The sequence below is a fragment of the Larus michahellis genome, chromosome 2 (genome assembly GCF_964199755.1).
Source record: "Larus michahellis chromosome 2, bLarMic1.1, whole genome shotgun sequence".
In the NCBI taxonomy this organism is placed as follows: Eukaryota; Metazoa; Chordata; class Aves; order Charadriiformes; family Laridae; genus Larus; species Larus michahellis.
Window position 1 is genome coordinate 143466736 of NC_133897.1, and position 27199 is coordinate 143493934.

The 27199-nt window shown below is 42.4% G+C and overlaps 1 protein-coding gene across 1 annotated transcript; it reads right to left on the minus strand.

Annotated features, from left to right (window-relative positions):
* Positions 1 to 1188: 1188 nt before the first annotated feature.
* CDH17 (cadherin 17) lies at positions 1189 to 27199 on the minus strand. Its single transcript, XM_074573645.1, has 16 exons — positions 27114 to 27199; positions 26323 to 26460; positions 24665 to 24803; positions 23328 to 23486; positions 22533 to 22732; positions 20649 to 20780; positions 19777 to 19927; positions 18877 to 19092; positions 17534 to 17610; positions 15413 to 15604; positions 13901 to 14145; positions 11907 to 12037; positions 10472 to 10708; positions 8454 to 8570; positions 8230 to 8346; positions 1189 to 1993 (listed from the first exon to the last, which is right to left on the minus strand). Exons 1-16 carry the CDS (start codon positions 27159 to 27161, stop codon positions 1884 to 1886), a joined length of 2409 nt encoding a protein of 802 aa, XP_074429746.1. The 5' UTR covers positions 27162 to 27199; the 3' UTR covers positions 1189 to 1883.

The following is a 27199-nucleotide window of genomic DNA, read 5'->3' on the forward strand; positions in this document are numbered from 1 at the left end:
TTGGTAGAGTAATACCTGCAGAAAGGTTGACCTCCGATACACCGAGACTGAAGTATCTTCAAGACTGAAGACAGGGTCAAGACCCCAAGCAGGGGGATTTTTTTGTTTGTCCTAGAAGCTCTGCTATCCACTGGTCTGAGGGCAGCTGGGCAGAGGGCACAATGAATTACCCCATGAGACACAAGAAATTGCAGCAATGCCTCTGTAGGCTGAGGAAAGGGATAAGGTCCTGCTATCAAACCAGCCATGAATGTAGATAAATAAGACACGATATCTTTTGACCCTTTTCCAGAAAAGAAATTGTTGAAAATAGGGGATGTGTTTGCATAAAATTAGTAAACAGAAAGACAGGTCAGGGAGATAAAGCAAAGTGGGACTTCTGCACATTTTCCCCATCTTCAGATAAAGCTGTATTGGTATACACAAGTACAATGACTCCTGAACTTTGGCTCCTTTAATTATAAAACAATATACTAATCCCAGTCCCTGGACACACTGACGTAACTGAATGTCATACTTTCCAAATATAATGGATTGCATTCCCATCATAAAATAAATACATTCCAGCAGTGAGCCTCACAGCAAATAACAGAGCTCCAACAGATGGGGAAGCTGGGGGAAGAGGTACAACAATTGGGTTGTGTCGATGAAGCCCAAAAGCAAAGTTTTTGCTGGCAGCATTCTAGGAAAACCTATTATAGTGCAATGCTACCAAAAAAGTGCTCTTTTCTTTCTAGTTCTGTGCTGCATGCAAAAGCTATTAAAAAAAATCCTGCGTAAACAAACATACTCTTTTCCATATGACCTTTTCTTCAGTGCTTTCAAAAGTATATTGTCTTTTCAGTTTAACACAATATTTGTCAGCTTTATTTATAGCTTAAAAGAAAAGCCTCCCTCAAACTGTCACCAAAAATGCCCTTCTATAGGCATGCTGTCAGGAGAAAGGCTTTCCTTCTCTGAATGTCATCCCGGGCTCAAATACATTTTACTGAAACCAAGATACAAGTGCCTCCAGCAGTCACTGTATCTTGAATTAGCTGGACATGTATCACTCTGGCCTGAGAGCCATTATTAATCTGTATTATGCAAAAGTAAGGGTTAAATACAATAGAAAACCAAGCAGCACTGGTTTCCTCTCATGCACTCTCTCTCTTTTCTTTGTTTTTAAATAAAATTAGCAGACATTAAAACCTTTAAAGAACATTTTTATTCTTATCTAATGTGTAGCGGGCAAGACCAATATTTGCAGCAGTATGATAAAACAGCACGTGACCAGTTCCACAGGATTCAGCATGTATTATTTAACTTATAAACTGTAATGAAAGGCCATTGCTAGTGGATATTGCTAGCCCAAATTCCCCAGCATAATGACCCCGGGCAGATTACAGATTACAGTAAATTTGGGAGCTCCTTTGCAGAGAGTCAGAGAGATTCCTGCAACTTCATGGGATATCTTCAAATGTAGCACAAGACTTTATTCCCTGTTCTGCTATTCCGTAATTTATTGAGATGGAAAGAGCCAAAGATGTGCAGTTAGATAAGATGTACTCCTCTGGAAAGTCCATATTTACTTCAGCTGCCAAACAAAGGAGGCTGGTCCCGTGTATCGATCCTTGCAGGAGCTCAGCATTTGGTGTTGTCATGAGTTAACACTTCAGTCAAAGCTGATATTCTTATTAACGGCTGCTGCTGAAATGTACGCATGTTTTTTTGTTTCTTGACTGAATAGTATTACCTACAAAAGTGAGGACAAAACCCTGGGAGCCTGCTTTTGCCTGTTTGTATCCTCAGTTTGTGATAGTAAACTTCTGGGCTTAGGGAGCTACAAAGCTCACTCCTTCCCAACCCAAAGGGCACTTTTTTTTCTCTTGATGAAACAGTCATTAAGCCAGTCTATTGAGTTCAGACCTATCCTTCACATCTTTCTGGTGGCTCTTCTTTTCATTTTTCTGTTTGTACTTCATGTGAAAAAACACGCCTCCTACAATGCAACCTGAAAAACAGAGAGCACTCATCAGTAAAGGGAAGAGAAAACTTTCTGAAAAGGTATTTCAGCAAAGGATCTGACGCCTGCACTGTAATATCCATGCTGCTTTACCTCTTGAACAGAAGCAAATGGCTTTGGGGAATGACCATGCAGCATTGGACCAACAGCGTGTTTAGGGACCCAAGGCACTGGTGGGCAGGATCAGATGCCTCAGGGCTCAGGAGACTTCCCCCAAAGGAGAACTTCTCTTCTAGGATCTGACCAGATGGCAAAGTGTCCTTTTTAGCACCGCTTCCTTTGAGCAGTGATTTGTCATGTTTGTCTTAAATTGTAGTTCAAGGGTTTTTTTTCCCAATGAAATGGCAATTAGCTCACAGCAAAGCTGAGACTACTGATGGCAAAACTGTTCTTCAGGAACTCCTTGGTATCTGTTAGGAATAGCTGATGGACCCCAGAGATTTGTGTGCCAATGTCCAAGAATGACTGAGAGTTTCTTCTGACCTGGATTAGAAGTGCCTATACTCTTTATCATCACATGTCATATCCAATATAAGATGTCTAGATGTCTTCACATGCATGTATACATATATGTATATATACACATCAAATATGCATATTAAACGTGTATATATGCGTTTGATCATTTAAATCATTATGAGCTTATTACTCTGTATGTAAATGTATTTCTTCTTTATCAGTGTTAGATTATCTATCGATTTCAACATCTCTTTTTTCCTTTACTAAAGTATATAGGACAGCTCAGCCACTCCCCTTGCCCCATTCATTGCTCTGAATACCTGTTCTGTAGTCATTCTTATTTTACATTCATATTTGTGGTATCTGAGTAGTTAACCAAGGAACATGACTATTACCTGCCACATTATATTTATTCTCCCACTCTCTTCTCAGTGGGAGAGATATCTTCCAGGAGCAAGGCAGTTTGTCTTAATGGAAGAGTTTCTCCTATCAGAATGGATTGGATGAGGGTTTGGGGTGTATTTTCTGTTTTGCTGTATTTTGTTTCCATAGAATCATAGAATGGTTTGAGTTGGAAGGGACCTTAAAGACCATCTAGTTCCAAGCCCCCTGCCATGGGAAGGGACACCTCCCACTAGACCAGGTTGCTCAAAGCCCCATCCAGCCTGGCCTTGAACACTTCCAGGGATGGGGCATCCACAGCTTCCCTGGGCAACCTGTTCCAGTGCCTCACCACCCTCAGAGTAAAGAATTTCTTCCTAATATCTAATCTAAAATTCCCCTCTTTCAGTTTAAAACTGTTACCCCTCATCCTATCACTACACTCCCTGATAGAGTCCCTCCCCATCTTTCCCGTAGGCCCCCTTTAAGTACTGAGAGACCGCTATAAGGTATCCCTGGAACTTTCTCTTTTCCAGCATCTATGCTTTGTGTTTCTTTTAAAGAAAATAAGATACAGAGGATTCTTGTTCTTGGAACAAAAGGTGCTGAGGTCTGAGAGAGGCCTTAGCTCGTGTGGGAATTCATTCTGGTGTCAGACAGGCACTCAAGAGATGGCTGGTTTTATGGTCATATCTTCTGCGCTTCAAGGCCAAACACAACATTTGTAATCTCCCCAGGTTTCATAAAATCTTTAGGTACTTCTCATTGTTTTTTCCTTGCCCAACTCTGATCCCTGTTAAATCAGCCTGAGAGGCTATCATCTGATTTTGCCTTTAAAGTGAAAAAAATTGCTATTGAAAAAACCTGAATATTCATTTCAGGAGTTCTTTTAAAAGTCCTTTATGAGCTACATACACTATGTTTATCAAAAGCCATAAAGGAGTAGCAACTTTTACCCTGCTCTCTGAAGCTGACCGGCTCTCTTGTAATGAAAACATCTTTAGTCAGTTATCCAAGATAATTTTCACTTAAATATGACACTATACTAAGTGAGGGATCAGACTAAGGCATTGTGCAGAAATAAGTGATGTGAGACGCTCGAACAGAGATGATAAAGATGCAGTTTGAGGGGTTTCTCTGTCAATCACGTGGTCTCAGTATGGCTTCTTCCATTTTAAGTTCTTTGCATTTTTTTTTGTTTCCCATTTTATCTTCAAAAGACAAACACATATGCATCACATATGTATTGGCACTTTCTCTTGCTTTAGGGGTTTGTGTATTACAAAAGAAAAATCAACACAGAGCTTTGGTTTTTTCTTTTTAGGTACTGAACTTGTTCCTGGGGGCTCGTTCTCTTTTGTTTTAGAATTGAAGTAATGGTAACTTACATAAGTTCTTAGGGTTTTTTTTCCCTTTTATGCTCTAATTTAATCTGACTTTTTTGAGTATGAGGTCTGTAACATATTTAATTCCTTTTCTTTTATTTTTTCCATGGGTCTTTCACACTCCCTTCCCTCTGTACAGCTGAGTCACAGTTTCCCAGTCTGGCTCTTGTGACCATCACATTCGAAAATCACATGGGACTGAGCACTGAATTCTTCTCGCTCTTTCTTTCCTAAGGGACAGCCCATCAACAGTCATCCTCACTACTTTTGCACTTACATTGATAAAGAGAATACTAAAGGAGCTAGAGGATGATATGGCAGGACCCCTCTCGATCATCTACCAAATGTCTTGGCAGTCTGGGGAGGTCCCTGCTGACTGGAAATTAGCCATCGTTATTCCAATCTACAAAAAGGGTGTGAGGGAAGACCCAGGGAACGACAGAGCTGTTAGTCTAACCTCAGTTCCTGGAAAAATTATGGAGAAGATCACACTGGGTACCAGTGGAAGGCATTTAAAGAACAATGCAATCATCAGGCACCATCAACATGGGTTCACAAAGGGAAAGTCCTGTTTAACTAATTTGATATCCTTCTATGACAAGGTCACCTGCCTAGTGGATGAAGGGAAGGCCATGGAGAAGGACTTGGTAGTGTTGGTAGATGAGAAGCTTAACATGAGCCAGCAATGTGTGCTCGCAACCCAGAAGGCCAACCGCATCTTGGGCTGCATCAAAAGAAGCATGGCCAGCAGGTCAAGGGAAGTGATTCTACACCTCTACTCTGCTCTCCTGAGACCCCACCTGGAGTACTGCATCCAGCTTTGGAGAACTCAGCACAGGAAGGACGTGGACCTGTTGGAAAGGCTCCAGAAAAGGGCCACGAAGATGATCAGAGGGCTGCAGCAACTCTCCTATGAAGACAGGCTGAGAGAGTTGGCGCTGCTCAGCCTGGAGAAGAGAACGCTCTGAGGAGAGCTTATAGCAGCGTTCCAGTACCTAAAGGGGGCCTACAGGAAGGATGGGGAGGGACTCTTTATCAGGGAGTGTAGTGATAGGATGAGGGGTAACGGTTTTAAACTGAAAGAGGGGAGATTTAGATTCTACACTATGAGGGTGGTGAGATGTTGGAACAGGTTGCCCAGGGAAGCTGTGGATGCCCCATCCCTGAAAGTGTTCAAGGCCAGGCTGGATGGGGCTTTGAGCAACCTGGTCTAGTGGGAGGTGTCCCTGCCCATGGCAGGGGGTTTAGAACTAGGTGATCTTTAACGTCCCTTCTAACCTGAACCATTCTATGATTATATGATTCTATGATTCTGTGATGCTATGATTTTAGTAAGGCTTTTGATACTGTCCCTCACAGCATCCTTCTGGACAAGTTGTCCAGTTGGGGGATTAGCAGGTTCATGGTGCTCTGTGTAAAGAACTGCAGAGCTCAGAGGGTTGCAATGAATGGGGCTACATCTGGCTGGCAACAGGTCACCAGCAGTGTTCCTCAGGGCTCAATTCTAGGGTCAGTTCTGTTCAATATATTTATCAACACTCTGGATACAGGAGTTGAATGCACCATTAGCAGCTGTGATACCAAACTGGGAAGTGCTCTTGACTCTCTTGAGGGAGAAGAGGCCTTGCAGAGTGATCTAGACAGATTGGAGCATTGGACAATGATTAATGGGATGAAATTTAACAAGTCAAAATGCTGGATTCTACACCTAGGACAGAGTAATGCCAGGTACAAGTATAAATTGGGAGAGGAGTCACTGAAGAGCAGCCCGGCAGAAGGGGACCTGGGGATGCTGGTCAACAGCAGGCTCAATAGGAGTCAGCAGTGAGCCCTGGCAGCCAAGAGGGCAAACCTCATCCCGGGGTGCACCAAACACAGCATAACAAGATGGCCAAAAGAGGTGATTATCCTGCTGTATTTAGCACTGGTGAGGCCTCACCTTGACCACTGTGTGCAGTTCTGGGCCCCACAATTTAAGAAAGATATGAGGGTCCTTGAATGCATCCAGAGGAGGGCAACAAAGCTGGAGAAAGGGCTGGAAGGAATGTCCTATGAGGAGCAGCTGAGGACTTTGGGTTTGTCTAGTTTGGAGAAAAGAAGGCTGAGGGGTGACCTCATTGCTCTCTCCAGCTTCCTGAGAAGGGGACGTGGAGTGGAAGGTGCTGATCTCTTGTCCCCAGGATCAAGGACAGGACACGTGGGAATGGTTCAAAGCTGCGCCAGGGGAGGTTTAGATTTAGGAATCATTTCTTTACTGAGAGGGTGGTTAAACACTGGAACAGGCTTCCTAGAGAGGCAGTCAATGCCTCAAGCCTGTCAGTGTTTAAGAGACATTTGGACAATGGTCTTAATAACATGCTTTTTGGGCAGCCCTGAAGTTGTCAGGCAGCTTGACTACGTTATCATTGTAGGTCCCTTACAACTGAAAAATTCTATTCTATTCTATTCTATTCTATTCTATTCTATTCTATTCTATTCTATTCTATTCTATTCTATTCTATTCTACTCTATTCTATTCTGTTCTGTTCTACTCTATTCTGTTCTGTTCTGTTCTGAAAAAAGATTTTGTCTTATTTTGGAAAAAATTTCAAACTACTTGTTGAAGTTACATCAGCTCATGCCTATAAGAACATAATACTGTTTATTACCATTTAAGAATATAACTGTATTTTGTTCATGTGAATACCAGTTCCCACAGCTCAAAGCAATTCTCCATATGAAAAATGGAAACCTACGAAGCTGAAATAAGTGAATAAAATCATAATTGTAAGCTATGGGTACAGACTTTGTAAGCATGATATTGCTGGATGCTTCACTATTTACACTATAATCTGGAAGCCAAAAACAGGGCTCCAATCCCTTCCCTGACAGGGAAAAGGCATTAGGTAACAATGAAGTGACAATATGCTACAAGTGCAGCATTTTCTTCTGTCATAGTTGGTTCCTGTGCCATTGTACATGCATGCAGAAGCACAGGTCAAAGAAAGCTATTCCTATGAACAAAAACTTTGAATTTTGCAGCAATCATGATACACAATCATGAGACTTTTCCTCTTTTGCTGATTCTGCAAAATTCATGGCAACTCTTCACCCAACAAATAAATCAGTGTCAAAAATATAATCATAGAATCACCGAATGTGTTGGGTGGGAAGGGACATTTAAAGGTGATCTAGTCCAACCCCCCTGCAGTAAGCAGGGACATCTTTAACTAGATCAGGTTGCTCAGAGCCTCATCAAGCCTGGCCTTGAATGTCTCCAGGGATGGGGCCCCCACCACCTCTCTGGGCAACCTGTTCCAGTGTCTCACCACCCTCATTGTAAAGAACTTCTTCCTAATGCCTAATCTAAACCCACCCTGCTCTAGTTTAAAACCATTGCCCCTCATCCTATCGCTACATGCCCTTGCAAACAGCCCCTCCCCAGCTTTCCTGTAGGCCCCCTTCAGGTACTGGAAGGCCGCTATAAGGTCTCGCTGGAGCCTTCTCTTCTCCAGGCTGAACAACCCCAGGTCTCTCAGCCTGTCTTCATAGGAGAGGTGCTCCAGCCCTTGGATCATCCTTGTGGCCCTCCTCTGGACCCACTCCAACAGGTCCATGTCCTTCTTGTGCTGAGGACTCCAGAGCTGGACACAGTACTCCAGGTGGGGTCTCATGAGAGCAGAGTAGAGGGGGAGAATCACCTCTCTGGATCTGCTGGCCAAGCTTCTTTTGATGCAGCCCAGGATGCAATTGGCCTTCTGGGCTGCAAGTGCACATTGCTGGCTCATGTCCAGCTTTTCATCCACAAGTACCCCCAAGTCCTTTTCCACAGGGCTGCTCTCTATCATATCATCCCCCAGCCTGTATTGATAACGAGGATTGTCCCGAACCAAGTGTAGGACCTTGCACTTAGCCTTGTTGAACTTCATAAGGTTTTCTCTGGCCTACCTCTCTAGCTCGTCCAAGTCCCATCATGTCTTAGAGACCTGGCTTCATATTAACCAAGAAAAAATGACCTACCAATGATGAGCAGGACGCCAAAAAGAATCCCAATTGCTTGGCCGACGGTTGGCCAGGAGTGCTGACGCTCTATGTTGACGAAACACCAGTTTTCACTTGAACACTTGCAGACACTTACTGCAAAAAGAAATAACCATGAGGTTAATGAGAACTTTACTAGTCCAATTTGATTATTCATAAATGTAACTGTTGTTTTGAAATGAATAGGTCTGTGCATAGTATACCTTCAAGATCCACTTTTCTTTCCAAAGGTGGTTTTCCATTGTCTTTAATTATTACTGGAACACTATACACCTTCTCTTCAAAGTTAGCATGCTTCGGAGAGAGGTAAGCATGAGTAGCTGTAAGTAGGAAATGGGACATTCATGTCAGCACAAGAAAGAAATTTAGCAAAACATTCATACCAGCTGCAAATGCTCTTTTTTAAGGCTACTTTGCACATGGTGGTTCCTGTTTCCCCCATGTCTTCCGAGGTCTCATTGGTTTGCAGACATTAAGGCAAAAGGGACCATCTGAATACCTAGTCTGGCCCTCAGCATAATACAGTCGGAGAATTTCCTTCCTAATTTCTACAGCAGGCCAAATCTGATCTTGGGTAGTGTTACACTGGTAGCATCACATCTAAACCAAGAATATCCCCTCATACTCATAGAAGCCTAAACCAACTTAAATTGTTCCCAAGATAAGTTAGTTAAGACAGACTATCTTTCTAGTGCACTTTCACTGTCACATAAAATACTCTTTAAACCTTGGAAAAGTAAGACTATAGCAGCCATTGGGATCAGACCAAAGGTCTACCAATGTCAGTATCTTGTCTTTAGAACAAGTGAGGGTTACAAGAAAAAAGCAAGCAGGTATTTTATTTTTTCCTAATGCTCCCCCAGCCTTCAACCATTTTCAGCTCAGAGACTTCTTGAGTGAGATGCGACTTCTTGCTTTGAACTTGTAGAAACTTTCTACATACACAACACCCTGTGGCAACAAGTTCCACAGTCAACTACTTCATCCTTCTGTCTGCACTGGAAATAACTCCCCTAAGTTTCATTTGAGACTCACAAGTTTGCGTACTGGAAGAGAGGGCAAAAAATGAACCTCTGGCCACCGTGACAATAGCATTCATGATTTTATAGACATCTATTGTATTTTTTCCCTACGCTCTTCCAAGCTAAAAGGTAGCAGCTTACTTCCTTGTATCAGGCTGCCCCATAACTCTTATTAATCCTTGTCGCCCTACCTGAACCTGTTTCCAGTTCTACTGCATCTTTTTGGAGATGGAGAGACCAAAGTTCCAGATTTGAACAAATCATAGATTTATACAGGGGCATAATGATGTTCTCTGATTTCTTCTCTGGTCCTTTCCTAGTAATTCCCAATATTTGATCTGCTTTTCTGAACATTGCCGATAATTCGATCTCACGTTTTCATGGAACTGCTTACAGGTCCCACTCCTGACTCGTACCAGCCACTCAGCACCCATGATTTCAAATGTGAGTTTGGGAGTCAGAGGCCCGTTTGAATCTGTCAGTTTATTGTTCAACCAACCCAGTCTTGCAAAGATGTGCCGGAATTCAACGCATTTGGTTCCTACTCGAGTAGCTTTGTATAATGAGTAAACTTTGCCTCCACACTGCACACCCATATTTATTGAACTACGCAGGTGATAGCAAAAAAACCTTTGGAAAATTACATATGAATTCCTTTCACTGCAAGAGCTGACCATTTACTCCAACTCCTGAATTTTAAGTTATTATTTATCCTTTCGAAACTTGTCCCCTTCACGTCGTGGCAACCCAACTTTCTCTACTGAGACATTTCATCAAACATCTTTTAGGAATTTCAAAGAACTCCAGTTGGTTCGTGAGGCACAACTTCCCTTTGCACATGAAATGCCGGAAGTAGACATTTTTAAAAACTGCTCTATTTCTTTATCAGGAGTGGTTTGTATTCATTTAAGCACACAGTACATTTTATTCTTATATGTTTCTTCGCTTGTAAGTGCTAGTGAAATTTTAGCTTGTAACATAGTAGAAAAAATAAATATTGAAAAAACAATTAATGACTTACTTAGAAGTTCAAATAAATACATGCCAAAATGCACTTAATTTCTCAAAAACCTAATTTTTTTCAACATGGAATACTGGATATGCAATAGTAGGAATGAAAAGGAATTCCGTATTTCCTTCTGTTTCCCAGAATACTTAGAGAGTCCCATATCATCATAAGAGTAGCTTTATTAACTTACCATTGGCTTTTGAGATTTCCCAATTATTTCTTGTATTCATATCATCCACGAGAGAAAAAGTAAGTGTTGAGAAAAACCACTGTTCATCATCATCAGTAGCTTGAATCAAAGCTCTCTCTCCTCCCATGACTGGGTAGCAGAAGAAAGTAGGATAATCCGTAACTAACCGTGGAGGGTTGTCATTCACATCACGTAAGTGTAGTATCACGGTTGTTTTGGATTTCTGAGCTGCATTATCTGTAGAGTTTAACAGAATGCAAAGTTACACGCACATCTTGGACTCACACGCTGGGCAGTTGCATTTGCAGCTATTGTATAGGTGACCCATCAGGCAGGCAGTGGGAGGTGGCATTCTGTCTGCAGGTTGCAGAGGCAAGGTGTCAGGAAATCCTGAGGGACTCAAGACAGCTGACACCACATTTTAAAAAGTATGTATTATTTACCCCCGACTCTTGCTAACTACAGAACACTAGCAAGTGAAAGGAGGTAGATAGACCATCGTATCTAGTAAGCAGTCACATCAATCACATCTGGTAAGGAGTCACATCCAAGGTGACCAGTGCTCTTTGGAGCACTCTTTTAAGCATGAAACTCCTTCAGTTTCCCATTTCTTTTCTAGATATAGGAAATGCAAGTCAGTATTCTGCCTTGGGGAAGAGACAAGGGGCCCAAGAAGAGCTTTCAGAGCCCTGTCATTTCTCCAGCCTCTTCCAGCAGGAACAGCCCAAACCCATCATGGTGCTTGAGTAAGCACTCCTTTCTCCTGACATGTATGAACTGCATCTTTACCCATATCCCCCAAAACAATTGAAAGCACTATTGTTTAGCTGTGTTTAATAAGAAAACCTAGATTTATACCTAATTCAATCAGATATAGTCCAGAGTTTTTAACCGCTATTCAATGGGTTAAATGGGTAAATCACGTAATGGAATCTCTTCAGGTGGACTATCTGAAAAACTCTAATGGCTGGAAATAGGAGCCCTAATATATTTCAGACTAACCAGTGTATTAGTTTTATTCATAATAAAATGAAATTCTGTACAAGGTTGCAAGTTACTCTCCAGGTATGTCTTTAGGAAGCCTAAACATACGTACAAGGAAAACTAAAATCCTTATAGCTATAGAGGAAAAAAGTGGCAGAAAACGTTGATGCTGAAAACACTGAAGAAATTCTAACCTTCTCTGTATGCCATGTGGCTCAAGCAAATATAGCAACATATGATATCTAACTTCATGAAAGCTATTTTAATCCTTATTATCTACAACACCAAGATTCTTTAAAGAAAGTTAAATTCTTAAGAAATATATACTTCTAAGGATACATCACATGTTCCAGTACTTTTCACAGGTTTAGTCATAGGAAGTATGATAATTCATAAAGCAGTAAAGGCAGGGGATTCCTCTGTGTGTATAAGTAGTTTTTTCATCTCTTACTTAGTTCTGAGGCAACAACATCAACCATGTACATTTCTTGCTGTTCTCGATCCAAAGTGGAAGCGCTGTATATCTGCCCAGTGGTTGAATCAATCGTCAGCCATTTCCTCACGTCACCTTCTAGGGAGTATCTTTGGAAAGAAAGAAGAAAAAGTCACATATACTATTCAAAATCAGGGAAAATTGCTGGCAAAGCAAATACTTCTTTATTGATTTTGCGCAAGCAGCTTGATTACAGTTGTACTTGAAGAGAGGTTTCTTGGAAGAGTCCCAGTACTACAGCCAACCAGGAGATACAAGAGGAAGGGAGGCCAAAACCATTGAGAATAAAGAGTGACAGCTGAACTGTGGGAATTCTACCGCTCCTCCAGCCTGTGCACTGCAACTCCACCTTCCTCCTGACTGGGAAACCTGGGGCGTTCATGAGCTTTTGGTCCAAAAGTGTGCTCCGTCCTAACCCCATGTCTCTTTCTCCCCATCATATCTCCCATGCCTTGGTTTTAATGGGGGCAGAAGCCAAAGGCTGGGGGCAGAGGGAGCAATGCAGCCAGGCACCTTTTCTTGGACCAGCAAGGGGCCATAACCCTGAGGTGGACTACAGTGGTCATCTGCTGCCAGTCTGGAGCAGCCTGTAATTGCCATCAGGGCAGCCTTGGAACAGAGTGTGCTTTAAACATCACCACATAATTGCCTTTATATTATTGTTAAAAAAAACATCCCCGAGGTCGCTGGGTATTTACTTACTTATACAAATTTAACCATGAACATGTGACCCAGTTAAAGCACAGGCATTTGCTTGGGTAGATGTAACCTGACCTCCTCATTCAATGCTTTTGTTCTTTCAGTACCCCTCGCATTAAAAACAACATGTTGGCGTGTTTGTACATCTTTTACTTTTAATATTTTTTATTTTATGTCCTTTAACCTATTTTTTTTAGCAGAAATCTAGTTTATGTAAATGTGAGTTCCGGTCATCTGTCTCTGTCATTGTCCCCCAGAGCTTCTGGACTATGTGGCTCACTTTCAAACCAGTTTGACAGAAGGCCAAACATGCTAAGTTCCCAAAAGTTAGGGGAAAGTAGAAAGCCAGATGAGACGCCTCTGGGAATAAAAATCCATGGGAGACCTCACAGTCATATTCTGCAATTCTGTTAACTCCTTGGTGTTTTGCTGAATTTTAGATAAATTTCAGGTATTGTTTGGTTTGGGTTGAACTTTTCAGCATCCCAGCTGGGAACAGTGCAGCAACACCCACACGTGATTCTTCTATCTGACTCTACTGTGTCAGGTACCTTTAAACCATGCAACACAGCACTGTGCATAGATCCATGAGCTGGCAGACCCTCAAGGTGACTTGACCATACAACGTGGCTTCTGAATGAGACAGTTTGAGGTTTTTGCATCCCACCCACAAGCACAGGAGTTGTCTTCCACAGAGCTTTGCAGCTACAGTGGAAGCAGACATATTGCCTTTGGCTGTTGGAAAAGAAAATGAATGAATTGTCATTTATAGACTTGAGCTTCACTACAGGTTGTGTGTTTTGGTGGAGAAAAAGCCCTGTGCAGTTTCCAGTGTGACATGAAAAGCAGCTACTGTCTCATTGGTTCCTAGGAGTATGCAGTATATGCTTCGTTCATTTGTCAAAGACATCATGGATGTGGAAACCCTGTTATTATCAGACCAGCTCTGCCTTTTTCCTGGAGACATTTATTGGCATTCTTCCCTTTTAGTTTCCTGGTTCAAGGGCCCCACTGGCTGATGCTTGTTACAGCACAGAGAGAAAGCTGCTTAGAAAAGCACTGCCCAGTAGTCTGCTGCAGGTGGGTCACTGACTACCACCCCACCACACTTCCACCTTCCACTAGGAGACGAGACTTTTGTAAAGGAGTCTTTTCCTGCATGCCAAATATTGGGCATGTTTTCCTTGTACCTCTTTTAGAACAATTTTCTAAACCCTAAATTCAATAAATAAATCATGGTCACTTTTTTTTACCGTACAGAATCCCCCTCAGGATCATAGGCCTCCACCGTCATGACCAGGGTATTGACAGGAATGTCTTCAGACACTTCTGTGTTGTAAACGGTCTTGTGGAAAACAGGTGGCTCGTCCACATTTGTTACGAAAACTTTAAACAAGGCAAGGGAGCTTGAGTTGTACTGCACGCCTGAGACCAATGGTTCAGGGTTTGTGGCATTGATCACCAGGTTGTACACTGGAGCTGCTTCAAAATCAAGAGCCTGGAAAAATTAGAAAAAAAAGTGCTTTAAGCAAGGGTCCCACTGCCTTGGGGAGCTCCCATGGGAAACCACAAAGTCCCCCTCTTCTCAAGGAGGATATTGCATCCCAGATACAGAGGAAATAAGGGAGAGCTGTCAGGAGCAAAATAACACTGTGAACAGTCAATTTAAATGAAACCATATGCCCGTTTGGAGGCCTTCTCAGCAACTGCATTTCCTAATAATGTTGCCACCTGCCTGACTAAATTTAATAACTATATCCTGTTTACAGCAATAGTATTTATAGCTCTGTACGAGAAGGCCTTGGGTGACCTCCGGGTGACAAAAGTCATGCGAGGGTTGTTACACCGCAGAGTTTCTCACAATTGCCTCCTTGGGAAAAAATGATGCTGAGGTTGAGCCTGAAGACGGGCCACCAAATGCTGCATCTGCCTGCCCTTGGCCCAGCCCATGGCAGGTGAACTGGTTGCAAACAACATGTTACCCCTTGGAAAATGAGTGGTAGGTTTTCTTGACCCACAGTTCAAGCACCTTTGAGAAGGCTATTTTCAAAGGGAGAGCACTTTTGCTATTTACTGAAATTCATGGATGCAGCAGAAAGTGTTCCTTATATTCCTGTCTCCGTCATTCAACATATGGGTTGTATTACCCATCGAAGCACGTGCTGACCTTGGCTTTGTCATAGTTAAAGTTTGCCTCAGCAGGAACAAATTGCCTCTCCATCCTGACATTGAGACACGCTGGTCCCACTTGCACCTCCCATTGCAAAAGCCACCAACAGCCCAGAGCACCAACAAGGAGGAGGATCTGCCCTGTGACAGACTACCACCATGGTCACAGCCCATGGAAGCATTTAGCTGGCTTTTTCTTTTCCAGAAACACTGCTGCAAAATCACTCAAATAATGCCATTTTTTTTCCTTTATGGTGCATAAAGACCTACTTGATCCACCAGAGCCTGCTCTGCTGCAGCTGGACAGCAATAGAGCCAGCAGAGGGAGCTGCTGGTGGTGGTGGGTGAGTAGGGGACAGCAAAGGCAGGAGGATAGGTGTGCGTGGGCACTGTGCAGTCACAGCACCTGAGCCCAAGAGTGGGGCCTCCTGCAGCCTGCACCATGCTTAGGGTGTCCTCACCCCACCACCAGCCAACCACTCCCTCTGCAAATCATCACCAGGGCAGATAATGTTTATGACAAATATATATATATATTAAAAAGTGTGTGTGTATATATATATGTACAAAGGAGAAGAATAAACCCATCTATTCACCTTGTTAATCTTGATGAACCCTCGGTTTGTTTCAGGATCTGTCTCTATGATGAATGTGTTGTTTGGATCTCCTTCCTTCACTTGATAAATGATGTAGGAGCTCCCTGTGGCAGGCTCGTCTCCATCGGTAGCTTGAATTTCTAATATCACTGTTCCTACTGTGACATTTTCTGCAACAGTCACATTGTCATACTGAGGAGAGAGAGATTGTTGAAACATGATACACTGAGCATCATCCGCTGATAAAAACTTGAGTGCTACAACAAGCTCGCAACCCATGAGCACGGACGTATTTCAACCCACAGCAGCCATGTGAGAGAGGGAAGCAGTGGGTATGTTTCACAGCAGAGACGTAACCAGGTTAGAGAGATGTACAAAAGCATTAGTGAAGTGCCTTGCAGCACTACAGGTGAGCTACCTGGAGGAACCCAGAGATGCAAGATGGGCACTAGACCCTCTGCAATCATAGAATCATAGAATGGTTTGGGTTAGAAGGGACCTTAAAGATCACCGAGTTCTAAACCCCCTGCCATGGGCAGGGACACCGATAGACCAGGCAGCTCAAAAGCCCCATCCAGCCTGGCCTTGAACACTTCCAGGGATGGGGCATCCACAACTTCTCTGGGCAACCTGTTACAGTGCCTCACCACCCTCAGAGTAAAGAATTTCTTCCTAATATCTAATCTAAATCTACCCTCTTTCAGTTTAAAACCATTACCCCTCATCCTATCGCTCCACTCCCTGGTCAGGAGTCCCTCCCCATCTTTCTGTAGGCCCCCTTTAGGTACTGGAAGGCTGCCACAAGGTTTCCCCGGAGCCCTCTCTTCTCCAGGCTGAACAACCTCAGCTGTCTCAGCCTGTCCTCATAGCAGAGGTGCTCCAGACCTCTTATCATCTTCGTGGCCCTCCACTGGACCAGCTCCAACAGGTCTGTGTCCTTCTTGTGCTGAGGACTCCACAACTGCATGCAGTGCTCCAGGTGGGCTCTCACCATAGCAGAATAGAGGGTTAGAATCACCACCCTTGACCTGCTGGCCGTACTTCTTTTGATGCTATATACCCCTTTGTAGCCATACATTTATCAAAGATGGTGGGATCTCTGTCGGTGGGTAAGCTACTGGTATAGCAATGGTCCCAGACCCTCTGGAGGAGCCTTTACCTCCTCTGTTGAAACTCCTCCTTATATATGCAATGCTCAGAGCAGTAGGGACAGCATCTAGGTCTCCTCTGTACCCAGTGAGCATCCTAGCTACTGACTGTTAAATATTTAATTGCTTCATGCACCACGTGCCATTGCCACATGAGCAGCCCAGCTCCATTTACTCTGTTTGATGTGTGCTCTGACCCAGCAGTCTTATATTGAATCCGGGTCCTGGACTGAAACCTTGAGGTGAGAAAGTCGACAGCCCGCTATATAGGGATGTGGTCTGCATGTGTCTAAGCTCCATTATCATCAACAGAGAGCTGGGCAACACAGTCAGCAAAGGCCAAAAGCCAACACAACTTCCCCAAGAGGACATCTACACCTGATGAGCTAGACAGCCCTCCTGAGCCCACCGCCCACATTGCCTATAAGTATAGCAGGAGCTTAGACTCCTAAGACTCCTGAAGGAAAGACCAGCAGGTACACATTTTGGGCATGGATCACTGGACCACTGTTTCTGGTTAAAGAAAATACAGCTGTTGATTTCCATTCACCTTTTGGCTTTTATGGGTACATTAATAACTGTGTTTGGAAGAGAACTTGGGAGATGTTAGCTTTTTTCCATTTAGCTATTTTAATTAATTTTAAAATCCTTTCCTTCTTCCTTTCCCTCCAGAACTTACATGTCTGGAATAAACTGCATTAGTAGAGTCATTTCTTTCTGCACACGTAGTTTTCCACTGAGCAAATTACCTTACATTTCAGAATTAACCGAGTCAGTCCCACTGTCTACTGCCTAGATAGACCTTATACGCAGGCTTTGCAGCAATACCTTGCCTTTATTTTCACTAGTGGATTGCTCCATTACTTGTTCTGTAAATGGTTGTTTTGCCTCTGACATTCTATAGGCATTGAACATATGCTCAAACAGTTATCAGAAGTGATTGGGACATCAAAAACTATGTTAAAATACTCACATCTGATCTTTCAAAGATGGGAATCCGATCATTGGTGTCGATGACATGTATTTGCACGTCACAGATTGTTTGGAATACTGCATGGAAAGAGAACAAACAACGTCATGGCAACCCTTCTGCTGAAAATAACTTTCCTTCAAAAGGGTTCACTACGAGCAAAAGTGAGTGCTGCCAAATCACCCGATCCAAGCAAAGCCCTACTTTTGTAAGAAGCACTTGATCTCCAATACCTTGTAGTCAGTGAGAACCTAACTTTGTATCTTACTATTCACCTTCCCAATTTCTTCAGCCTGTTTCATTTCATTTCCCTCATTTTTTCTAGTTATATCCCGTTACCAGGATGATGTTAACTATGAATTGTGTTAGCTTTCTTAAAATCACTTCTGCATCTCAAAAAGTAAGATCCAGGATGTTATGTTACTGTGTCCTCTTGGTGGGCCATCAGGCATTACCCTCATTTTCATTACAGCCAGACTTAAACTTCATATCTATGTAAATCTAAGCGCTACCTGAGCAAGGACACCCATAGCAATGAGGGTTTGTGATTTTAAAAGCATACTCTGTCTGGTCATGTGCTACTCATATGTAGCTGGGTTTGAGAGTTTTATGGACATGCTTCATGAGATGAAAGTTAAGGAATATTCTAAAGAAAAATGGTTGGGTGGAATTCAAATAAGCATCCAAAAAAACCACCAGCTTCTTCCCCTGCAAGGTTTTCATATCATCTGCCTAAATTTCATTTACAGATGTGTCACATTGCTTTCTTTACATGCCAGTTCTTCCATCCCCAAGTTTTGCCTGACTATAAGGACTGCAGCACAAAGCTTTAAGCTTTAGTATGGAGTTTGATTTCCTTTCCATTCAGTGAACCACAAAGGACTCCTGGGAACTTGCATAATGGACAAGATTATTTTTGAAGATTAATTTCATCTCTTAATCTTTTAAAATACATTATCTGGACTCTCTAAGCAGCTGTGTTTAATTTCTTGATTTTTTTCAGTGAGTCCCTTTGAGAGATTTTGGGGGAAAACCACAATCATGATCTCTTCTTTTTTTTTTCCCCTGTGTAAGGAAATGTCTTACTGGACTGCTTCTTAACAAGCTTCACAGTTTATCCATGCTCTGCCCAAAAGCTGGTTTCCTTCCATATGTCCATTATGAATCAGGATTAACCTCTCTGCATCTCAAGAACAAAGCAGTACAATGCCAGAGCAAGCCAGCTCCCGGTGTTGCTGCTGCATCCAGTGAATCCTCAAGGTCTCCTCTCATCCCTTGGATGCTGAGCACTGGGGATGCCAGCATGAACAAAACTATTCCAATGTATAACAGCAGATGTTACGTACCTCTGTCTGTCACCAGCACCTCCAAGGAATAGTTGGATACGATGTGCTTGCTCAACGAAGTGCCAGTTAACTGCAAAATCCCAGTCTCTTGCTGAATAACAAACAGATTACTTGCAGGAACATCAGGAACCTGACTCTTGATTTTGAACTGCAGACGAGAGTTAAGGGTGTCCTTCTTATCATTGTCTGTAGCAAATACGGTGCCAATACTACTTCCTGTGGCAGAGGAGAGACGAGAGTCAGTCAGATAATGCGGTGGCCCTGTTCCTCCACAGAGGTGCACACTGACAACAGTGATACAAATGTAAAGGGGGCCAATAAAAATACAACTACATGGAAAACACTGCAATGGGAGTTTTCCCTTTAGCATCCCAACCAGCTGTTTTGTCCCTGGGGCAGTCCAAAAGGACTGGGATACATGTTTTGATCAGAAGTGACTGTAACAACAGATGTTTCAGCCTTGAAACCAAATAACTGATGTGAAGACTTAGGGGCAGATTTCAGTAATGGCCCATTGAAGTCAAAGGCAGTATGCTAGAGGAGCACCTGGATGAGGGAAAATGGGCTCGTGACACTTTTAGAGCAGTATTTCTTGTATTAGTAATAACATGGGTGTTTTTACATTCTAAGCAGTTGTCCAAAACTGTGGTTGTGGGAAAATGCAATGGAACAGCATTTTTTAAGTAGGTGTCTTAGGTCTGACTTTCTCAGGTTATTGAAATCCTTTCCACGTGAATTATTGAAGTGAAAACAACAGGGCTATTTGCACAGGAAAACATTTCTCTAGGAAAGCTATGTTTTATTCTTTGGGATCAGAATTTCTAGCTTCATTTTCACCCAGCTGGAGACAATAACAGGACTAGAATGATGTGTATAAATTAATAGAAGTTGTTTTCTTACCTCCACCTTCATTTTCTTGAACTTCAATTATAGTGACGGCCTGCTGGCACACAGGTGGATTGTCATTAATGTCTTCTACAATAACATGAATATTCAGGGGCTTGTCCACCAGTTCTCCCGTGCTATCTTTTGTGACCGCAAAGAAAGAATACTGCAATAAGAATATTGAGATTAGATGTGTTGAAAGTCCACTGTGACAATATTTTGCATTTAAATGTGTAACTATGGAAGTGTTCCATGCACATGAAATATCCTCTTATATGTTTGTTTGGTATTTTCACTCTGTTTAATTCAGAACTCTTACGTCGCTCCTTAGTGCCTGAGGTCTGAGTTTTCAAAAAAACTTAAAAGTCCTCAATACTTCACTGCACTGTGAACTTGCTCTCACAAAAATTCAAGGAAAGCAGGAATATCTCATTTTTGTCACTTTGCAAATTCATCTGCCACATACAGAGATAGGATTCCTCCAGGTTATCTGATCTCTGGCCTATTCTGTGCCCAAATTTCAGAGGGACAGAGGGCTTTCTGTCTAAAAGACCCCCAGATGGGGAATTTCAGGGTAACTTTACAGTTGCAACTGCAAGTTCAACTCTGTTTCTGCTATGTAGAGATACCTGAGGTCCCTGGGTTCTGGGTTAGTTCTGAAACATCCAAATCTCCTGCCCTCCGCAAAGGCTGTTTATAGTGTGGTAGATGAATGTGCTTTCATATCTATCAAGTCATTCCCAAACAGAAATGACAAGAAACAAAGCTTTTATTTCTTTTTTTTCCCCTCTGTCCTTTCTAATGAGCTTCTCATATTTAGTCCCACATCAATAATTAGCTTCCTGCTACGGTCTCTCCCATCGGTAAGGTTTTATGTGTTTACTTACAGTATCCTTTTCTTCCCTGTCCAATGGTTCGGTCACATAAATAACCCCATTCTGATCAATGGAAAATGGGAGCCTGGGCAGCTTTTCTTTTTCAAAAATGTCATAAATTACACCTTGCTCATTTGACTGCACCTAAAAACACAAAAATAAGTCAGGATAGGAAGTCAGAAGTGTAGACTGAGATTTAACAGGGATCATTTCTGGACCACAAATGGAAAAAATTGCATTCCTGTTAGCTTCATAAAACAGAAAATTAAGAGTTTGGCAGGCTCTTGGGACAAGATGTGGAAAAACAGACTGATAATCCACCTCTGCTCTCTGAATTGTTGTGGTGAAGCCATTTTACCTCAGTTTCTCCAGCTGTCCAGATGGGCTATGACGCTTATCTTTTTATGGAAGGGTTTGGGGATGTAGTGCTAAATGATGCTATGCGAGAAGCAAGCATTATATGTATTTGAGTGTCTTGACTCTAATTTATTCCATCTCCTTACACTGTCTATCCCTGACTGTTGTTTTGGTTTATCTAATTCAGAGATGTGGAATAACAAAACAAATACCCAGTATGTATTCGCATGTATGTGTGTGCGTGCTCTTTACAGGCATCGAAGTTTGTGATGAAGGAACTTTAGTGGGGTGCTTCAGATTTAAAATGAAATGCAGTAAACATACTGCCAAATAAATGAAGGAGACAGTATTACTGTTTATGTTTTATACTATATAGCAGCAACTGCATTTCATTTTCCCCTAGGCAGAATCAACATGTCATTGGCTGCCACGTGAAATTTATATACAAGCGACCCCAGAATGGGAGCACTGTTGCATGTTATTTTTTCTTCCACCTGTTTTCACTCTGGACTTCCTCGGCCTGTCATGAGGCCAGTGGGAATAGCACCGACTCAGTTACTCTTGCAAACAGGATCCAAGGAATCCTGCTGTGTCCAAGGGATGACGGCATTGAGGGTGTCAGTGCCAAGGCATTTTTCGAAGTCAAACATTTCTGAAAGGCTGCTGGCCTGTTAGTTAATATTTACTGATGTATATACATCGCTATTGGTCTGCAGTTATCGGCAAAATATTTTGTGTTTGCACTGTGAAAAGAGGAATACCGTGGGAATGCAGGATGCTGAAGGAGGGCATTTCAGTCCTTAGGAGGTACTTTTGATATAGCAGGTGTGCTGCATCACACAAAACTGGTCACAGCAGATGTCCCTGAGTGCGGGGGACTGCCCACAGCAGGGTTGCGGTGGAGCTGGTCCCCTGCCAGGCTCTTCTGTGTATGGAAGAAGCTAACCTCAAAACAACCTAACCATAACAACAGGTTAGATCTTGGTTTGCGCAAAGCCTGGAGGGTCTGCGGGATTAGAGAAGGGCTGGAAGTGCTTGAAGAAACCCATCGTGAGAGAAGAGCGGCACCTTCGCAGAGGCACCCAACTGCCACATGTCTGTCTGGGAGCTCCCTTGGGGTGTCTCGAGAGCTTTATCTTTCATACTGTGCCGAATAGCCACGTAAAGCACCTTTTTTCTTCCAGTCATTATGCTGTAATAAAATTCTCCAAATGTTTCACGTATCCATGGGATATTCTCATACACAGGCGGTGCTAACAGCCTCTCCAAACTGAAGGGCAAAGTCCAGTCACTCTAATGTTTGTATTGACTGTATCTCAGTCACCTTCAAACCATTAACTTTCATACTAACAATAAGTTAATGAGACCTGCACTAACGATCATTTCCAAAGGATACGATATGAAAAATAACTGGGAGGCACCAAAGTCCTTCTGAAGAACCTGGTGTTGAAAGCAGCAGGGACACCTTCACAGTTAGTTGGGAGAAAATTACTCTGTGGCACCAAGGGGAGGTGCAGGGAGTGTGGCCAAGGGTCCTACCTGGCTGATGTTGACAGGGTGGACCTGGGTTGAGTTTTCTTGGATGTGGATGGTGGGGGGAGCTTTCCACAGGCTCTCCTTCACAGTGATGATCACATCAGCACTGTTGGTGAAAGCGTTTGTTGTCATCCCTGCCATGTCCTTAACGGTGACGACAAGCGTGAAGGTGTCCTGCTTTTGCGGATCTAAGTAAAAAGAGCCTAAAGACAGAGCAAAGACCCAAGTGAAATGAAGTAGAGGCTGTGGAAATGGCTTATCTGCCCATTGCACTACATGCACCATGCCGCTTCATCTGCTCCGGGTTCACTCCTTAGTTGGGCCTTTGTGCCAAAGCTCAGCAAGCTGTTTCCTCTGGCTTCTCTGAACGATGCAGCACAGCATCAGGTGGATGTAATCGTATGATACCTCTGTGCCGTGGTTTCATGTTGTGCAGATGCATGACTGAACAGCCCTCGCTCCGCTTAGGCACTTTTTCAGCCCAACAGAAGGGACAGAGGATTTAAATCATTGCCTTTTAGTTGGGATCATGTGGCAGGCTGTTTTCTCTGCATTTTTCACTTTACTGCTTTTAGTTTTCTAGATTTCAAGGAAGATAATTAATCCCAAGGTATGACTCAGTGTAGCCCTGAGGGCCAGAGGGTCTACCTCTCTTCTCAAGGTACTTTTAGATCCAGTGGAGTATGTCCTACTGACTACATTTATTCAGAATTTAACATCAGATCTGTGTTGTTTTGTTCCTATTTATACCCAGGAACTCATGCTTGCTTTTTAACAAACAAGAAGCTTTTTACATACCCTTCCTACTTGGTGAGATTGCTCCAGTTACGTTATCAATCTGGAAAAGCATTTCTGAATAAGGGTTGGGGAAATGATGGAGAATGCTGTACGTCAGCTGTGCATGGGGAGTTGCAGGATCATCGCGGTCAGTGGCGTGGACCTGCATGAAGGGCTTGCCTGTTCAGATCAGAGAAGAAATACTGGTAAGAGGAGACTGAAACCTCAACATATAGTCCATTTGAGCAGAGCTCTCAAGGCAGGAGGGCAGCTTATGGGGACCTGTCATTGTTTCATCATGTATTTCTCATGGGAAGCCATGCTTGTGTGTGGCGGTTACATTGACTGTGTACCATCCCACAGGTCCCCTCTCCACCAGCCCTGAGTAGTACGATCACAATAGGTGTGAAGACCAGTTGACAAAGAAGGTGACAGAGCTAAAATAGAGAGCTATCTACCACCCAAGAGTGCCTGCACCCAGAATGTAGCTCACTGGTATCTCTCTTTAAGGCCACTTTGCAGTCCTTATACAAATCACCTTGAGAAACATACCCTCCAGCTGGGACACAGTTATAAATAAAGGAACAATCATACAGTGAAAAAAAATATGGAAAAGCATGATAAAAGAAGTGACTTTTTGCATTTTGATCACCAATTCAAAATCTTTTTGATTTGGATGCAGTTGAAGAATACGGTAAAATATTGCAAAATGGTTTTCTAACCCCATGGAACTTTATATGCGAAGCATATAGCAAAAGTTTCTTCTTGAGCCCATAGCCACGTTGATAACAGCTGGCCAAGTCCTTTGTTTAATTTCCAAGATGCGGGTCTCAAACTGCTCTTTGATACTTTCCTGATTTCTGGACCGGATCACTGCAATCCATCATCTAAGACTCTCTCCTGAATACTAAGATTCAGCCCACATTCTGAGAAGCATTAGTCACAGTACACACATACCCTATATCTACATTGGTGTTTTGTTTCACTGGTGTGCAAAGACTTACATAGTGGCATTCTTTTTCTGTACAGTCCTTGGCAACCTTTAAGCTCCTTCTAGCATGGTTTTTTTTTCAGTGCAATGGAGAGGGCAAGAATATTTGCCTCTTAAGTGATACTTGCAAAGCAACAAGTACTATGAAATATTTCTGATTAGACTCATCCCTTTACAGTACGTAGCGGTCACTTCTTTGCCCTTTCATTATACTATACATGCTCTCATCCTTATTTTGTACAATCCTGTGGGAAGGAAAACTGCCCTTTTTTCAGCTTGTTGAAGTATAGCCCCCCCTTTCTCTTCCTCTTTAACTAATCTACCTAGGTTCCTATTAACTACAATATTTTATTATTATGATGATTACCTGGACGGGAGTTCTGCCTCACAACTCCAGTGTACTTTAGCTGGTCAAATTCTGGTGGGTTGTCGTTGACATCCTCCACATATATTGTAACAGCGTATGGACCTTTCACTATGTTTCCCTTTTCATCCAGACTTTCCACCTTGATTTGGAAAAAGAAGGAACAGCAAAGAAATATTTTCATGTAGATAAATTAAAAGACATAAATGAAGATCAGGATGTCAAATGACAAGTCATTCTTACTGTGATGCAAACCTGGTGAGAGCCATCACTGGGGTGGCTCCATCTACAAGGACAAATTTACCATGGAAGCTCACTGACAATAGTTCACCACAGTATATAATGCCAACAAAGCAAAATAACCTACTCCTGCCTCTGATCACACTTTTCAGAGGGCAATTTCTCACTTCCAGTCTCAGCAGACTACTTGTATTCTTCCACAGCTTACGCTTCATGCTTTGCTTTAAACAGAAATATATACTTTCTAAAGAACAAGGAGAAAACCCAACATGACATAGCGGACTCAACTGTGCTATTGTAAATATCAACCAGAAGAACAGGCTGATCTAAGGGTTTGTAAAGAAAACTTAATTCTTAGTTCTGATTACTTTTTTTTTTTCCAAACTATTTGACTTCTTGTTTTTCACCCTTCTTTGACTTTAAAGCACCAAGTATATATTATGACTGTCAGACTTTATGGTGTTTGGCACATAATAGATCAAATTATGATTATTTAGGCTTAGCTGAGTATCATTTTTCAGATCTGTCATCACTTCTTCTTGTCTGTAAAGGTTTCTCATGTCTAGGGTTAATAACTTCTGGGGCTAGAAAATTGTCCAAGGGTGCTTTAGAGCTGAAAACATGACACAATTAAACCTGAAGTTCTAGACTATAGAAAGATAGCTAAGGCTAGCTAAAACATCACCATGTACTCGTTCAGGTACTGATCCTCTCACGATCATCTCCTTCTTAGTTGCCAGTACCTCAGAAAAAGACAATATAATTTTTGACAAATAAGAGCACAAGGCTATACAGAGACCAAAAAATCACCTACCCGCTGTCCCACTCCCAGCAGTGTTTATGATGAGATCCTTATGAAAAGAGTATAATAGCAGGACAAGCACTCAGTGGTCTTGCCTCTAATAGCCTCCGACATCTGCCAAACAGCTTTCTGCTGTTATCTAACAGAGGTTAGATGTATGCCTCTGTGTGTAAATATCATTTACTCAGAGCATTTCTAACTAAATAGATTATGATCTTGCTAAGTAGACAATAGTTTATTTTCCTATTCCAGCCATGTAATTCACCCTACCAGTCTTCAGGGACAACACGTGAATCTCATTCATGGGGCCAGCTTTCACTTCCAGTCAAGTGTCCTCCTCGTATTAGGAGAATTAACAGATTGGTGTTGGCATCAGGGTAATTTTTGTTTTCTCAACATAACCTTCCTGTGCTAAGGAGAACTTTTCTGTGCAAAGTCTTTCAGAACTGTAAAACCATGTGTCTTTCAGCAAAGCTCACTATTAAAAATGAAAAAGCTGTCCGTAAACATAGACAAAAGAAACAATTTGAAATTTCAAAAGTTTTCCTTTAATTTCAGGTTTACCCAAAAAGGGTGAATATGAATAACCTTCCCTTTCTATTTTTCATTCAGTATTTACCTGCAGCCTGTGCACTGCTTTGGTCTCCCAGTCCAGCGACCCATTGAGGTACAGGATACCTGTCTTCGGTGCAATGTCAATTATTCCATCTTTTTCACCAGTCGCTCTGAAACTCACAGCAGGTGGCTCAGATATGAACTAGAATGGGGAAAAAACAGAGGTAAAATTGTTCTTTTTTCAGCATTTTCATCATCTAAATAATTTCATGCTTTTGTGTCTTTTAAAATCTATTGCTAATAGCATGCTTGGCTGGAGGAATGATATTCCAACAGTCTGCTCAAACAAATCTGCTCTTTTCTGATCCTTAACAGAGGAGTTTTCACATTATTTCCTGAATGCTGCAGGAAATCCCAACTGTGGTTTCTTTCCAAAGCAAATGTCTGCTTAGGACAGAGCTTTGTCTGAGCACGGGAATGGAAAAAAATGACACACATCCTCCATTTGCCCGGGAGCTGGATCTGTCCTTCTGTGGTTATGGGTTTGAGAAGAAAACCTCAGAGCTGAAGGAAAATGATGACATAAGTTACATGGAAATCCATTCTCTAGGAATGCTTGTTTTATTAATCTCTGTCTTAGGATATCCTCTTAAAATGTGTTTGAGGGAAGGGGTTGTCTCCTGCTTTTTGCATGTAGAGTCTTGAATTCCCAGATAGAGGAAGTTGAAGTTAATTTCAGATCCTCTCAGGGGACTGTTCTTCCCACCAGCACAGAGGACAACACTGCTCGTGAGGTCAGTGTGTGCAAACAACAAGGGTTTTGACCAGAGTGGATACCAAGAGACACTTGATTACCTGGTAAATGAAGCGCATTCCCCCTCCTTCTGGAATAGAGAAATTCATGTCCTTCAGAGGCCCACTTACACGTAGGTCATCGAAAT